Here is a 16,187-nt window from a genome sequence, read left to right on the forward strand (position 1 = left end):
TGCCGCTCCCAAGGACAGGAGCGGTGTCCGGGCAAGGCCTGTCTCATGTTTAGTGTCAATAGGAGTTTGAGTCAGGCTGTGTGGCTTTCTGTCTGTGTGGGTTGTTTGGGACTGAGCTGAGCCGGTCTTAGTTGGCTGATGACTGACTCCCTGATTAGTGCTGGAGGTCAGCCTGGGCTCTGGTCATGGTCACATGTGGTCTGGAGTGTCTCAAAGAGAGGGAGAGAGAGAGAGAGAGAGAGACAGAGACAGAGACAGAGAGACAGAGAGTGAAAGAGTGAAAGAGTGAGAGAGTGGAATAGAGAGAGAGTGTGGGTGACTGCAAGAGGAAAAGACAATGGTAGAGAGAAAGAGAAGGGGTGAGAGAGCAGTGGGCGGTTGTGGGCATATGAGTGTGTGTGGAGGGCTCTCTCAGCCAGAGCAGGACCAGAGCTCCTCCACCAGGGGAGAGCCAGAGCAGGACCAGAGCTCCTCCACAGGGGGAGAGCCAGAGTAGGACCAGAGCTCCTCCACAGGGGGAGAGTCAGATTAGGACCAGAGCTCCTCCACCAGGGGGAGAGTCAGAGCTGGACAGAGCTCCTCCACAGGGGGAGAGCCAGAGTAGGACCAGAGCTCCTCCACAGGGGGAGTGTCAGAGTAGGACCAGAGCTCCTCCACCAGGGGGAGAGTCAGAGCTGGACCAGAGCTCCTCCACAGGGGGAGAGTCAGAGTAGGACCAGAGCTCCTCCACCAGGGGGAGAGTGAGAGCTGGACCAGAGCTCCTCCACAGGGGGAGAGTCAGAGTAGGACCAGAGCTCCTCCACCAGGGGGAGAGTCAGAGTAGTACCAGAGCTCCTCCACAGGGGGAGAGTCAGAGTAGGACCAGAAACCCTCCACAGGGGGAGAGACAGAGTAGGACCAGAGCTCCTCCACAGGGGGAGAGCCAGAGCAGGACCAGAGCTCCTCCACAGGGGGAGAGCCAGAGTAGGACCAGAGCTCCTCCACAGGGGGAGATTCAAAGTAGGACCAGAGCTCCTCCACAGGGGGAGTATCAGAGTAGGACCAGAGCTTCTCCACCAGGGGGATTGTCAGACTAGGACCAGAGCTCCTCCTCCAGGGGGAGAGTCAGAGTAGGACCAGAGCTCCTCCACCATGGGAGAGTCAGAGTAGGACCAGAGCTCCTCCACAGGGGGAGAGCCAGAGCAGGACCAGAGCTCCTCCACAGGGGGAGAGCCAGATTAGGACCAGAGCTCCTCCACAGGGGGAGAGCCAGAGTAGGACCAGAGCTCCTCCACAGGGGGAGAGCCAGTCACTCCCGCGCCCTTGAGTGCGCATCCCCACCCTGTCTCCCTCCGAAATGGTAATGAGGCGGGCCCCACAAACGGAAGCCGCACCACGCCGCACACAGCCCTGGCATGCCCGCACCATGTACCTCCCTCCACAGGAGATAAGGGTGGGGCTGGTGCGTACAGGGAGTGTGCTGCCATGAACTTGGCTTCCATCCTGTTCTCTCTCTCTCTCTTTTCTTTCTCCTCTGAGATGAGAGAGCTGCCGTTTACCATGAACTCGACAGACAATAAGCAGTGGATAAGAGCGCTAGGGAACAATGCTAGCACATTCCACTCATATCCCAATATAGCACTCTGTACTCATCCTAAATGCAGCTACCAACCACTGCACCATAGTAAGGCATGCCGTGCATACAGCCCTGTATTTCCCATTGCGTCACAGCACTGCTAGATAGCATCCCGGCTGCGTTAGAACACAGCGTGTCTCAGAAATCTGCCACACACAGCTCCATTCAACAGCCCCATCTTTCATCGCACTACCTCCCCGGTGTTCTGTGATGCTGATTATATTCTCATGCTGTCTAGTGTGTCTGAATATAACCTTGACATCTCCATACAGCTTACAACGGCGGAAGAGCATCGAGGACATAGTCACTGCTATATCTTCTCTCATCACCTCTCTCTCCACCTTTCTTTTGCGGCGCAGGAGAGCGACATGGAGTACTATGATTCGAAAGCGGAATCAGACTATGTGAGTACAGCGGTATGTCCTCCCAAGTCCTGCCCGTCCTGCTCCCCTGTACGTCTTGTTGTCACCCTGGTCACAGGCACACGGGCTGTCTGTGTGTGTTAGTGCACTGGTGAGACTCCTGTGACTGTTGAGTGTTGAGTGTTACAGGGCTGGAACCAGCACCATGCATGTGACCAAGCTCCCACTAAATGTCCTACCAAGAGATTCGGTCAAACCCTGGAGTACCTACCCTCCCTGTCCCGAACTATGCCTAAACCTCACCTGTCAAACCTTGAAGTGCCCTCACCCCAACTGTCGAGTACCTCGTACCTAACCTCAACTTTCCCGAACCCTGGTGAATTTAAATGACTAACTCAAAACGGAAGTACCTAACCCTTGTCGCTTACGGAGTAATTTAACCCCACGTGTTTACTGTGCATGTGACAGTGACTGCAGCTCCTACTCTCCTCCCAAGAGATTCAGTCAAACTCTGGACTTCAGCACCCCTCTCCTTGTGTTTTACCTCGTCCAATGCCACAATGCAAGGCCATGGAACACCCAACCACAAATCAATGTAGGCTCCCAGTACCAATTCATAAGTAGCTATACAGTAACTATCATAGACAGACAGATTTCAGGTCTGGGAACAGTCAATAGTCCTTCCGGGGGGTGTTCAGGTCACACGCCGCTTTGTGCTACTGTACCAGGCCACCTGATTGATTAGCTATCAGAACCAAATCCAAGAATTCTCTAGGTCACCTAAGCACAAAGGGAAGGAAGGAATGAGGAGGGAGAGATGGAGAGAGAGAGAGAGAGAGAGAGAGAGAGATGGAGAGGCGGATAGAGAAGGAGATGGAGAGATGGAGAGGGATGGAGGAGAGAGAGAAAGAGGCGGAGAGAGATTGAGGAGAGAGAAGGAGATGGAGGAGAGAGAGAGAGTTGAAGAGAGAGAAAGATATGGAGAGAGAGGAAGGAGAGAGAGACATAGATAGAGAGATATGAAGGAGAGGGAGAAAGAGATGAAGAGAGGCGGAAGAGAGAGAGAGAGTTGGAGAGAGAGAAAGAAAGATATGGAGGAGAGAGAAAGTGAGAGACATGAAGGAGAGAGAGAAAGAGATGAAGAGAGGCAGAGGAGAAAGAGATGGAGATGTGGGAGAGAAAGAGAGAAATGTGGGGACAGACAGACAGAGGAGCTAGCTATGCTATAAATCACGGCATGATTTTCTCGGTGTTCAAGGCGGCCCTCGTGATTAATGACACAGCACTTTAGGGCCTGTCAGCACGTCTAATTGGAGGACATCGGTCATCATTAACATGGTCGCTGCTGAGGCCGAGCCCTTGACACACCCCATGACCCTTGCCTCGCCACCTCAAGCTTATCCCAGCACACTGCTAGAGGTCATCCTGAGGTCAACCACCATGCCAGCCTGGCTAGTTCAAAACAGATACTAATGTCCGCCTTTGGTTCCTTGACAAAAAAACTCCATTATGTCCAGAGACCTGTTCGAACTTTCCATGGTGGTTGAGCTGCCCACTGCTTCCCTCCTCTATCCCTTCCTCTCACCCACTGCTTCCCTCCTCTATCCCTTCCTCTCACCCACTGCTTCCCTCCTCTATCCCTTCCTCTCACCCACTGCTTCCCTCCTCTATCCCTTCCTCTATCCCTTCCTCTATCCCTTTCTCTATCCCTCCCTCTATCCCTTCCTCTATCCCTTCCTCTATCCCTTCCTCTATCCCTCCCTCTATCCCTTCCTCTATCCCTCCCTCTATCCCTTCCTCTATCCCTTCCTCTATCCCTTCCTCTCACACACTGCTTCCCTCCTCTATCCCTTCCTCTATCCCTTCCTCTATCCCTCCCTCTATCCCTTCCTCTATCCCTTCCTCTATCCCTTCCTCTATCCCTCCCTCTATCCCTTCCTCTATCCCTCCCTCTATCCCTTCCTCTATCCCTTCCTCTATCCCTTCCTCTCACACACTGCTTCCTTCCTCTATCCCTTCCTCTATCCCTCGCTCTATCCCTTCCTCTATCCCTTCCTCTCGCTACCTGCTTCCTTCTTCCCTCTATCCCTTCCTCTCACCCACTGCTTCCCTCCTCTATCCCTTCCTCTATCCCTCCCTCTATCCCTTCCTCTATCCCTCCCTCTATCCCTTCCTCTAACCCTCCCTCTATCCCTCCTTCTATCCCTCCCTCTATCCCTCCCTCTATCCCTTCCTCTATCCCTCCCTCTATCCCTTCCTCTATCCCTTCCTCTACCCCTTCCTCTCACCCACTGCTTCCCTCCTCTATCCATTCCTCTATCCCTCCCTCTATCCCTTCCTCTATCCCTCCCTCTATCCTTTCCTCTATCCCTCCCTCTATCCCTTCCTCTTTCCCTCCCTCTATCCCTTCCTCTCACCCATTGCTTCCCTCCTCTATCCCTTCCTCTATCCCTCCCTCTATCCCTTCCTCTATCCCTCCCTCTATCCTTCCCTCTATCCCTTCCTCTATCCCTTCCTCTATCCCTCCCTCTATCCCTTCCTCTATCCCTTCCTCTATCCCTCCCTCTATCCCTTCCTCTATCCCTTCCTCTATCCCTCCCTCTATCCCTTCCTCTATCCCTCCCTCTATCCCTTCCTCTCACCCACTGCTTCTTCCCTCTATCCCTTCCTCTATCCCTCCCTCTATCCCTTCCTCTATCCCTTCCTCTCGCTACCTGCTTCCTTCTTCCCTCTATCCCTTCCTCTCACCCACTGCTTCCCTCCTCTATCCCTTCCTCTATCCCTCCCTCTATCCCTTCCTCTATCCCTCCCTCTATCCCTTCCTCTAACCCTCCCTCTATCCCTCCTTCTATCCCTCCCTCTATCCCTCCCTCTATCCCTTCCTCTATCCCTCCCTCTATCCCTTCCTCTATCCCTTCCTCTACCCCTTCCTCTCACCCACTGCTTCCCTCCTCTATCCATTCCTCTATCCCTCCCTCTATCCCTTCCTCTATCCCTCCCTCTATCCTTTCCTCTATCCCTCCCTCTATCCCTTCCTCTTTCCCTCCCTCTATCCCTTCCTCTCACCCATTGCTTCCCTCCTCTATCCCTTCCTCTATCCCTCCCTCTATCCCTTCCTCTATCCCTCCCTCTATCCTTCCCTCTATCCCTTCCTCTATCCCTTCCTCTATCCCTCCCTCTATCCCTTCCTCTATCCCTTCCTCTATCCCTCCCTCTATCCCTTCCTCTATCCCTTCCTCTATCCCTCCCTCTATCCCTTCCTCTATCCCTCCCTCTATCCCTTCCTCTCACCCACTGCTTCTTCCCTCTATCCCTTCCTCTATCCCTCCCTCTATCCCTTCCTCTCACCCATTGCTTCCCTCCTCTATCCCTTCCTCTATCCCTCCCTATATCCCTTCCTCTATCCCTTACTCTCACCCACTGCTTCCTTCCTCCCTCTATCCCTTCCTCTATCCCTCCCTCTATCCCTTCCTCTCACTCACTGCTTCCCTCCTCTATCCCTTCCTCTATCCCTCCCTCTATCCCTCCCTCTATCCCTTCCTTTATCCCTTCCTCTATCCATTCCTCTATCCCTCCCTCTATCCCTTCCTCTATCCCTCCCTCTATCCCTTCCTCTATCCCTTCCTCTATCCCTTCCTCTATCCCTCCCTCTATCCCTTCCTCTCACCCACTGCTTCTTCCCTCTATCCCTTCCTCTATCCCTTCCTCTATCCCTCCCTCTATCGCTTCCTCTATCCCTCCCTCTATCCCTTCCTCTCACCCACTGCTTCCCTCCTCTATCCCTTCCTCTATCCCTCCCTCTATCCCTCCCTCTATCCCTTCCTCTATCCCTCTCTCTATCCCTTCCTTTATCCCTTCCTCTATCCCTTCCTCTATCCCTCCCTCTATCCCTTCCTCTATCCCTCCCTCTATCCCTTCCTCTATCCCTTCCTCTATCCCTTCCTCTATCCCTCCCTCTATCCCTTCCTCTCACCCACTGCTTCTTCCCTCTATCCCTTCCTCTATCCCTTCCTCTATCCCTCCCTCTATCGCTTCCTCTATACCTCCCTCTATCCCTTCCTCTCACCCACTGCTTCCCTCCTCTATCCCTTCCTCTATCCCTCCCTCTATCCCTTCCTCTATCCCTCCCTCTATCCCTTCCTCTATCCCTTCCTCTATCCCTTCCTCTATCCCTCCCTCTATCCCTTCCTCTCACCCACTGCTTCTTCCCTCTATCCCTTCCTCTATCCCTCCCTCTATCCCTTCCTCTATCCCTCCCTCTATCCCTTCCTCTCACCCATTGCTTCCCTCCTCTATCCCTTCCTCTATCCCTCCCTCTATCCCTCCCTCTATCCCTTCCTCTCACCCACTGCTTCTTCCCTCTATCCCTTCCTCTATCCCTCCCTCTATCCCTTCCTCTATCCCTCCCTCTATCCCTTCCTCTCACCCATTGCTTCCCTTCCTCTATCCCTCCCTCTATCCCTTCCTCTATCCCTTCCTCTCACTCACTGCTTCCCTCCTCTATCCCTTCCTCTATCCCTCCCTCTATCCCTCCCTCTATCCCTTCCTCTATCCCCCCCTCTATCCCTTCCTCTATCATTTCCTCTATCCCTTCCTCTATCCCTCCCTCTATCCCTTCCTCTATCCCTCCCTCTAGCCCTTCCTCTATCCCTTCCTCTATCCCTTCCTCTATCCCTCCCTCTATCCCTTCCTCTCACCCACCGCTTCCTACCTCCCTCTATCCCTTCCTCTCACCCACTGCTTCCTCCCTCTATCCCTTCCTCTATCCCTCCCTCTATCCCTTCCTCTATCCCTCCCTCTATCCCTTCCTCTATCCCTTCCTGTCACCCACTGCTTCCTCCCTCTATCACTTCCTCTATCCCTCCCTCTATCCCTTCCTCTATCCCTCCCTCTATCCCTTCCTCTATCCCTTCCTTTCACCCACTGCTTCCTTCTTCCCTCTATCCCTTCCTCTCAACCACTGCTTCCCTCCTCTAACCCTTCCTCTATCCCTCCCTCTATCCCTTCCTCTCGCCCACTGCTTCCTTCCTCCCTCTATCCCTTCCTCTCACCCACTGCTTCCTCCCTCTATCCCTTCCTCTCACCCACTGCTTCCTTCCTCCCTCTATCCCTTCCTCTCACCCACTGCTTCCCTACTCTATCCCTCCCTCTATCCCTTCCTCTCACCCACTGCTTCCTTCCTCTATCCCTTCCTCTCACCCACTGCTTCCTTCCTCTATCCCTTCCGCTCACCCACTGCTTCCTTCCTCTATCCCTTCCTCTCACCCACTCCCACCCGTGCTTTACTCCTGTGCATTTGCTCCACTCCTGTACCCATGCTCTACTCCTGTACTCGTGCTCTACTTCTGTACCCGTGCTCTACTCCTGTACCCGTGCTTTACTCCTGTAGCTGTGCTCTATCCCTGTACCTGTGCTTTACTCCTGTACTTTTGCTCCACTCCTGTACCCGTTCTCTACTCCTGTACCTGTGCTCTACTCCTGTACCTGTGCTCTACTCCTTTGCCTGTGCTCTACTCCTGTACCCGTGCTCTACTCCTGTACCTGTGCTCTACTCCTGTAGCCGTGCTCTACTCCTGTCCTCGTGCTCTACTCCTGTACTCGTGCTATACTCCTGTACCCGTGCACTTCTCCTGTACTTTTGCTCTACTCCTGTGCCTGTGCTCTTCTCCTGTACTCATGCTCCATTCCTGTACTTGTGCTCTTCTCCTGTCCTCGTGCTCTACTCCTGTACCTGTGCTCTACTCCTGTACCCGTGCTCTACTCCTGTACCCGTGCTCTTCTCCTGTACTTTTGCTCTACTCCTGTGACCGTGCTCTTCTCCTGTACTCATGCTCCACTCCTGTACTCATGCTCTTCTCCTGTCCTCGTGCTCTACTCCTGTCCTCGTGCTCTACTCCTGTACCTGTGCTCTACTCCTGTACCCGCGCTCTACTATTGTGCATGTGCTCTACTCCTTTACCTGTGCTCTACTCCTTTACCTGTGCTCTACTCCTGTACCCGTGCTCTACTCCTGTACCTGTGCTCTACTCCTGTACCTGTGCTCTACTCCTGTACCTGTGCCCTACTCCTTTACCTGTGCTCTACTCCTGTACCTGTGCTCTACTCCTGTACCCGTGCTCTACTCCTGTACCCGTGCTCTACTCCTGTACCTTTGCTCTACTCCTGTACCCGTGCTTTACTCCTGTGCATTTGCTCCACTCCTGTACTTGTGCCCTACTTCTGTACCCGTGCTCTACTCCTGTAGCTGTGCTCTACTCCTGTACCTGTGCTCTACTCCTTTGCCTGTGCTCTACTCCTGTACCCGTGCTCAACTCCTGTACCCGTGCTCTACTCCTGTAACTGTGCTCTACTCCTGTACCTGTGCTCTACTCCTGTACCCGTGCTCTACTCCTGTACCTGTGCTCTACTCCTTTACCTGTGCTCTACCCCTGCACCCATGCTCTACTCCAGTACCCGTGGTGTACTCCTGTACCTGTGCTCTACTCATTTACCTGTGCTCTACTCCTGTAGCTGAGCTCTACTCCTGTACCCGTGCTCTACTCCTGTACCTGTTCTCTACTCCTGTCCTCGTGCTCTACTCCTTTACTCGTGCTCTACTTCTGTACCCGTGCTCAACTCCTGTAGCCGTGCTCTACTCCTGTAGCCGTGCTCTACTCCTGTCCTCGTGCTCTACTCCTGTACCCGTGCTCTACTCCTGTACCCGTGCTCTTCTCCTGTACTTTTGCTCTACTCCTGTGCCCGTGCTCTTCTCCTGTACTCATGCTCCACTCCTGTACTTGTGCTCTTCTCCTGTCCTCGTGCTCTACTCCTGTCCTCGTGCTCTACTCCTGTACGTGTGCTCTACTCCTGTACCCGTGCTCTACTCCTGTGCCTGTGCTCTACTCCTTTACCTGTGCTCTACTCCTTTACCTGTGCTCTACTCCTGTACCCGTGCTCTACTCCTGTACCTGTGCTCTACTCCTGTACCCGTGCTTTACTCCTGTGCATTTGCTCCACTCCTGTACCCATGCTCTACTCCTGTACTCGTGCTCTACTTCTGTACCCGTGCTCTACTCCTGTACCCGTGCTTTACTCCTGTAGCTGTGCTCTATCCCTGTACCTGTGCTTTACTCCTGTACTTTTGCTCCACTCCTGTACCCGTTCTCTACTCCTGTACCCGTGCTCTACTCCTGTACCAGGCCTTTACTCCTGTACCTTTACTCTACTACTGTACCCGTGCTCTACTCCTGTACCCGTGCTCTACTTCTGTACCCGTGCTCTTCTCCTGTACCCGTGCTCTACTCCTGTAGCTGTGCTCTACTCCTGTACCCGTGCTCTACTCCTGTACCAGGCCTTTACTCCTGTTCCTTTACTCTACTCCTGTACCAGTGCTCTACTCCTGTAGCCATGCTCTGTTCCTGTTCTCGTGCTCTACTCCTGTACCCGTGCCCTACTCCTGTACCCGTGCTCTACTCCTGTACCCGTGCTCTACTCCTGTACCCGTGCTCTACTCCTGTACCCGTGCTCTACTCCTGTAGCCGTGCTCTACTCCTGTCCTCGTGCTCTACTCCTGTACTCGTGCTCTACTCCTGTACCCGTGCACTTCTCCTGTACTTTTGCTCTACTCCTGTGCCCGTGCTCTTCTCCTGTACTCATGCTCCATTCCTGTACTTGTGCTCTTCTCCTGTCCTCGTGCTCTACTCCTGTCCTCGTGCTCTACTCCTGTACCTGTGCTCTACTCCTGTACCCGTGCTCTACTCCTGTACCCGTGCTCTTCTCCTGTACTTTTGTTCTACTCCTGTACCCGTGCTCTACTCCTGTACCCGTGCTCTACTCCTGTACCTTTGCTCTACTCCTGTACCCGTGCTTTACTCCTGTGCATTTGCTCCACTCCTGTACCCATGCTCTACTCCTGTACTCGTGCTCTACTTCTGTACCCGTGCTCTACTCCTGTACCCGTGCTTTACTCCTGTAGCTGTGCTCTATCCCTATACCTGTGCTTTACTCCTGTACTTTTGCTCCACTCCTGTACCCTTTCTCTACTCCTGTACCCGTGCTCTACTCCTGTACCAGGCCTTTACTCCTGTACCTTTACTCTACTACTGTACCCGTGCTCTACTCCTGTACCCGTGCTCTACTTCTGTACCCGTGCTCTTCTCCTGTACCCGTGCTCTACTCCTGTAGCTGTGCTCTACTCCTGTACCCGTGCTCTACTCCTGTACCAGGCCTTTACTCCTGTTCCTTTACTCTACTCCTGTACCTGTGCTCTACTCCTGTAGCCATGCTCTGTTCCTGTTCTCGTGCTCTACTCCTGTACCCGTGCTTTACTCCTGTAGCTGTGCTCTATCCCTGTACCTGTGCTTTACTCCTGTACTTTTGCTCCACTCCTGTACCCGTTCTCTACTCCTGTACCTGTGCTCTACTCCTGTACCTGTGCTCTACTCCTTTGCCTGTGCTCTACTCCTGTACCCGTGCTCTACTCCTGTACCTGTGCTCTACTCCTGTAGCCGTGCTCTACTCCTGTCCTCGTGCTCTACTCCTGTACCCGTGCTCTACTCCTGTACCCGTGCTCTACTCTTGAAGCCGTGCTCTACTCCTGTACCTGTGCTCTACCCATATACCTGTGATCTACTCCTGTACCTGTGCTCTACTCCTGTACCTTTGCTTTACTCCTGTACCCGTGCTCTTCTCTTGTACCCGTGCTCTACCCCTGTACCTGTGCTCTTATCCTGTACCTGTGTTCTACTCCTGTACCTTTGCTTTACTCCTGTACCCGTGCTCTAACCCTGTACCTGTGCTCTTCTCCTGTACTTTTGCTCTACTCCTGTACCCGTGCTCTTCTCCTGTACTCGTGCTCCACTCCTGTACTTGTGCTCTTCTCCTATCCTCGTGCTCTACTCCTGTACCCGTGCTCTCCTCCTGTACCTGTGCTTTACTCCTGTACTTTTGCTCTACTCCTCTACCCGGGCTCTTCTCCTGTACCCGTGTTCTAATCCTGTACCCGTGCTCTACTCCTGTACCCGTGCTCTACTCCTGTACCCGTGCTCTACTCCTGTAGCCGTCCTTTACTCCTGTACTTTTGCTCCACTCCTGTACCCGTTCTCTACTCCTGTACCCGCGCTCTGCTCCTGTACCCGTGCTCTACTCCTGTACCCGTCCTTTACTCCTGTACTTTTACTCTACTCCTGTACCTGTGCTCTACTCCTGTACCCATGCTTTACTCCTGTACCAGTGCTCTACTCCTGTACCTGTGCTCTACTCCTGCACCCGTGCTCTACTCCTGTAGCCGTGCTCTACACCTGTTCTCGTGCTCTACTCCTGTACCCGTGCCCTACTCCTGTACCTGTGCTCTACTCTTGTACCCGTGCTCTACCTCTGTAGTGGTGCTCTACTTCTGTACCATTGCTTGTCTCTTGTACTTGTGCTCTACTCCTGTACCTTTGCTCTACTCCTGTACTTTTGCTCTACTCCTGAGCCCTTGCTCTACTCCTGTACCCGTGCTCTACTCCTGTACCCGTGCTCTACCCCTGTATTCGTGCTCTACTCCTGTAGCCGTGCTTTACTCCTGTACTTTTGCTGCACTCCTGTACCCGTTCTCTACTCCTGTACCCGTGCTCTACTCCTGTACCTGTGCTTTACTCCTATACTCTTGCTCTACTCCTGTACCCGTGCTCTACTCCTGTACCCGTGTTCTACTCCTGTACCCGTGCTCTACTCCTGTCCCCGTTCTCTACTCCTGTACCCGTGCTCTACTCCTGTACCCGTGCTCTACTCCTGTACCCGGCCTTTACTCCTGTACTTTTACTCTACTCCTGTACCTGTGCTCTACTCCTGTACCCGTGCTCTACTCCTGTACCCGTGCTCTACTCCTGTACCCGTGCTGTACTCCTGTAGCCGTGCTCTACTCCTGTTCTCGTGCTCTACTCCTGTACTCGTGCCCTACTCCTGTACCCGTGCTCTACTCTTGTACCCGTGCTCTACCTCTGTAGTCGTGCTCTACTTCTGTACCCTTGCTTGTCTCCTGTACTCGTGCTCTACTCCTGTTCCCGTGCTCTACTCCTGTACCTTTGCTCTACTAATGTACCTTTGCTCTACTCCTGTAGATTTGCCCTACTCCTGAGCCTTTGCTCTACTCATGTACACGGGCTCTACTCCTGTCCTCGTGCTCTACTCCTGTACTCGTGCTCCACTCCTGTACTTGTGCTCCTCTCCTGTAGCCGTGCTCTACTCCTGTCCTCGTGCTCTACTCCTGTACCCGTGCTCTACTCCTGTAGCCGTGCTCTACTCCTGTCCTCGTGCCCTACTCCTGTACTCGTGCTCTACTCATGTAGCCATCCTGTACTCCTGTAGCCGTGCTCTATTCCTGTCCTCGTGCTCTACTCCTTTACACGTGCTCTACTTCTGTACCCGTGCTCTACTCCTGTAGCCGTGCTCAACTCCTGTCCTCGTGCTCTACTCCTGTACTCGTGCTCTACTCCTGTACCCGTGCTCTTCTCCTGTACTTTTGCTCTACTAAAGTACCCGTGCTCTTCTACTGTACTCGTGCTCCACTCCTGTACTTGTTCTCTACTCCTGTCCTCGTGCTCTACTCCTGTCCTCGTGCTCTACTCCTGTACTCGTGCTCCACTCCTGTAATTGTGCTCTTCTCCTGTCCTTGTGCTCTACTCCTGTCCTCGTGCTCTACTCCTGTACCTGTGCTCTACTCCTGTACCCATGCTCTACTCCTGTACCTGTGCTTTACTCCTGTACTTTTGCTCTTCTCCTGTACCCGTGCTCTTCTCTTGTACCCGTGCTCTACCCCTGTACCTGTGCTCTTATCCTGTACCTTTGTTCTACTCCTGTACCTTTGCTTTACTCCTGTACCCGTGCTCTAACCCTGTACCTGTGCTCTTCTCCTGTACTTTTGCTCTACTCCTGTACCCGTGCTCTTCTCCTGTACTCGTGCTCCACTCCTGTACTTGTGCTCTTCTCCTATCCTCGTGCTCTACTCCTGTACCCGTGCTCTCCTCCTGTACCTGTGCTTTACTCCTGTACTTTTGCTCTACTCCTCTACCCGGGCTCTTCTCCTGTACCCGTGTTCTAATCCTGTACCCGTGCTCTACTCCTGTACCCGTGCTCTACTCCTGTACCCGTGCTCTACTCCTGTAGCCGTCCTTTACTCCTGTACTTTTGCTCCACTCCTGTACCCGTTCTCTACTCCTGTACCCGCGCTCTGCTCCTGTACCCGTGCTCTACTCCTGTACCCGTCCTTTACTCCTGTACTTTTACTCTACTCCTGTACCTGTGCTCTACTCCTGTACCCATGCTTTACTCCTGTACCAGTGCTCTACTCCTGTACCTGTGCTCTACTCCTGCACCCGTGCTCTACTCCTGTAGCCGTGCTCTACACCTGTTCTCGTGCTCTACTCCTGTACCCGTGCCCTACTCCTGTACCTGTGCTCTACTCTTGTACCCGTGCTCTACCTCTGTAGTGGTGCTCTACTTCTGTACCATTGCTTGTCTCTTGTACTCGTGCTCTACTCCTGTACCTTTGCTCTACTCCTGTACTTTTGCTCTACTCCTGAGCCCTTGCTCTACTCCTGTACCCGTGCTCTACTCCTGTACCCGTGCTCTACCCCTGTATTCGTGCTCTACTCCTGTAGCCGTGCTTTACTCCTGTACTTTTGCTGCACTCCTGTACCTGTTCTCTACTCCTGTACCCGTGCTCTACTCCTGTACCTGTGCTTTACTCCTATACTCTTGCTCTACTCCTGTACCCAGGCTCTTCTCCTGTACCCGTGTTCTACTCCTGTACCCGTGCTCTACTCCTGTCCCCGTTCTCTACTCCTGTACCCGTGCTCTACTCCTGTACCCGTGCTCTACTCCTGTACCCGGCCTTTACTCCTGTACTTTTACTCTACTCCTGTACCTGTGCTCTACTCCTGTACCCGTGCTCTACTCCTGTACCCGTGCTCTACTCCTGTACCCGTGCTGTACTCCTGTAGCCGTGCTCTACTCCTGTTCTCGTGCTCTACTCCTGTACTCGTGCCCTACTCCTGTACCCGTGCTCTACTCTTGTACCCGTGCTCTACCTCTGTAGTCGTGCTCTACTTCTGTACCCTTGCTTGTCTCCTGTACTCGTGCTCTACTCCTGTTCCCGTGCTCTACTCCTGTACCTTTGCTCTACTAATGTACCTTTGCTCTACTCCTGTAGATTTGCCCTACTCCTGAGCCTTTGCTCTACTCATGTACACGGGCTCTACTCCTGTCCTCGTGCTCTACTCCTGTACTCGTGCTCCACTCCTGTACTTGTGCTCCTCTCCTGTAGCCGTGCTCTACTCCTGTCCTCGTGCTCTACTCCTGTACCCGTGCTCTACTCCTGTAGCCGTGCTCTACTCCTGTCCTCGTGCCCTACTCCTGTACTCGTGCTCTACTCATGTAGCCATCCTGTACTCCTGTAGCCGTGCTCTATTCCTGTCCTCGTGCTCTACTCCTTTACACGTGCTCTACTTCTGTACCCGTGCTCTACTCCTGTAGCCGTGCTCAACTCCTGTCCTCGTGCTCTACTCCTGTACTCGTGCTCTACTCCTGTACCCGTGCTCTTCTCCTGTACTTTTGCTCTACTAAAGTACCCGTGCTCTTCTCCTGTACTCGTGCTCCACTCCTGTACTTGTTCTCTACTCCTGTCCTCGTGCTCTACTCCTGTCCTCGTGCTCTACTCCTGTACTCCTGCTCCACTCCTGTAATTGTGCTCTTCTCCTGTCCTTGTGCTCTACTCCTGTCCTCGTGCTCTACTCCTGTACCTGTGCTCTACTCCTGTACCCATGCTCTACTCCTGTACCTGTGCTTTACTCCTGTACTTTTGCTCTTCTCCTGTACCCGTGCTCTTCTCCTGTACCCGTGTTCTACTCCTGTACCCGTTCTCTACTCCTGTACCCGTTCTCTACTCCTGTACCCGTGCTCTACTCCTGTACCCGTGCTCTACTCCTGTACCCGTCCTTTACTCCTTTACTTTTACTCTACTCCTGTACCCGTGCTCTACTCTTGTACCCGTGCTCTACCTCTGTAGTGGTGCTCTACTTCTATACCCTTGCTTGTCTCCTGTACTCGTGCTCTACTCCTGTTCCCGTGCTCTACTCCTGTACCTTTGCTCTACTCCTGTACCTTTGCTCTACTCCTGTACTTTTGCTCTACTCCTGAGCCCTTGCTCTACTCCTGTACCCGTGCTCTACTCCTGTACCCATGCTCTACCCCTGTATTCGTGCTCTACTCCTGTAGCCGTGCTTTACTCCTGTACTTTTGCTGCACTCCTGTACCCGTTCTCTACTCCTGTACCCGTGCTCTACTCCTGTACCTGTGCTTTACTCCTATGCTCTTGCTCTACTCCTGTACCCAGGCTCTTCTCCTGTACCCGTGTTCTACTCCTGTACCCGTGCTCTACTCCTGTCCCCGTTCTCTACTCCTGTACACGTGCTCTACTCCTGTACCCGTGCTCTACTCCTGTACCCGGCATTTACTCCTGTACTTTTACTCTACTCCTGTACCTGTGCTCTACTCCTGTACCCATGCTCTACTCCTGTACCCGTGCTCTACTCCTGTACCCGTGCTGTACTCCTGTAACCGTGCTCTACTCCTGTTCTCGTGCTCTACTCCTGTACTCGTGCCCTACTCCTGTACCCGTGCTCTACTCTTGTACCCGTGCTCTACCTCTGTAGTCGTGCTCTACTTCTGTACCCTTGCTTGTCTCCTGTACTCGTGCTCTACTCCTGTTCCCGTGCTCTACTCCTGTACCTTTGCTCTACTAATGTACCTTTGCTCTACTCCTGTAGTTTTGCCCTACTCCTGAGCCTTTGCTCTACTCATGTACACGGGCTCTACTCCTGTCCTCGTGCTCTACTCCTGTACTCGTGCTCCACTCCTGTACTTGTGCTCCTCTCCTGTAGCCGTGCTCCCTGTCCCTGTCCTCGTGCTCTACTCCTGTACCCGTGCTCTACTCCTGTAGCCGTGCTCTACTCCTGTCCTCGTGCCCTACTCCTGTACTCGTGCTCTACTCATGTAGCCATCCTGTACTCCTGTAGCCGTGCTCTACTCCTGTCCTCGTGCTCTACTCCTTTACACGTGCTCTACTTCTGTACCCGTGCTCTACTCCTGTAGCCGTGCTCTACTCCTGTCCTCGTGCTCTACTCCTGTACTCGTGCTCTACTCCTGTACCCGTGCTCTTCTCCTGTACTTTTGCTCTACTAAAGTACCCG

General features: G+C 53.3%; 1 protein-coding gene across 3 annotated transcripts in view; it reads left to right on the forward strand.

Moving 5' to 3' along the window:
- The window catches only part of LOC135542224 (voltage-dependent calcium channel subunit alpha-2/delta-2-like), a 261,612-nt gene that overhangs the window by 172,137 nt on the left and 73,288 nt on the right, over positions 1-16,187 (forward strand). For 2 of the 3 annotated variants that reach the window (XM_064969028.1, XM_064969026.1), the window contains exon 5: positions 1,975-2,019. The exons of the other annotated variant lie outside the window; for it this stretch is intronic. In XM_064969028.1, the coding sequence (XP_064825100.1) occupies positions 1,975-2,019 (45 nt within the window). The remainder of the gene's footprint in view (positions 1-1,974; positions 2,020-16,187) is intronic. 3 annotated transcript variants of the gene reach the window in all.

The sequence above is a fragment of the Oncorhynchus masou genome, chromosome 6 (assembly GCF_036934945.1).
Source record: "Oncorhynchus masou masou isolate Uvic2021 chromosome 6, UVic_Omas_1.1, whole genome shotgun sequence".
Taxonomy (NCBI): Eukaryota; Metazoa; Chordata; class Actinopteri; order Salmoniformes; family Salmonidae; genus Oncorhynchus; species Oncorhynchus masou.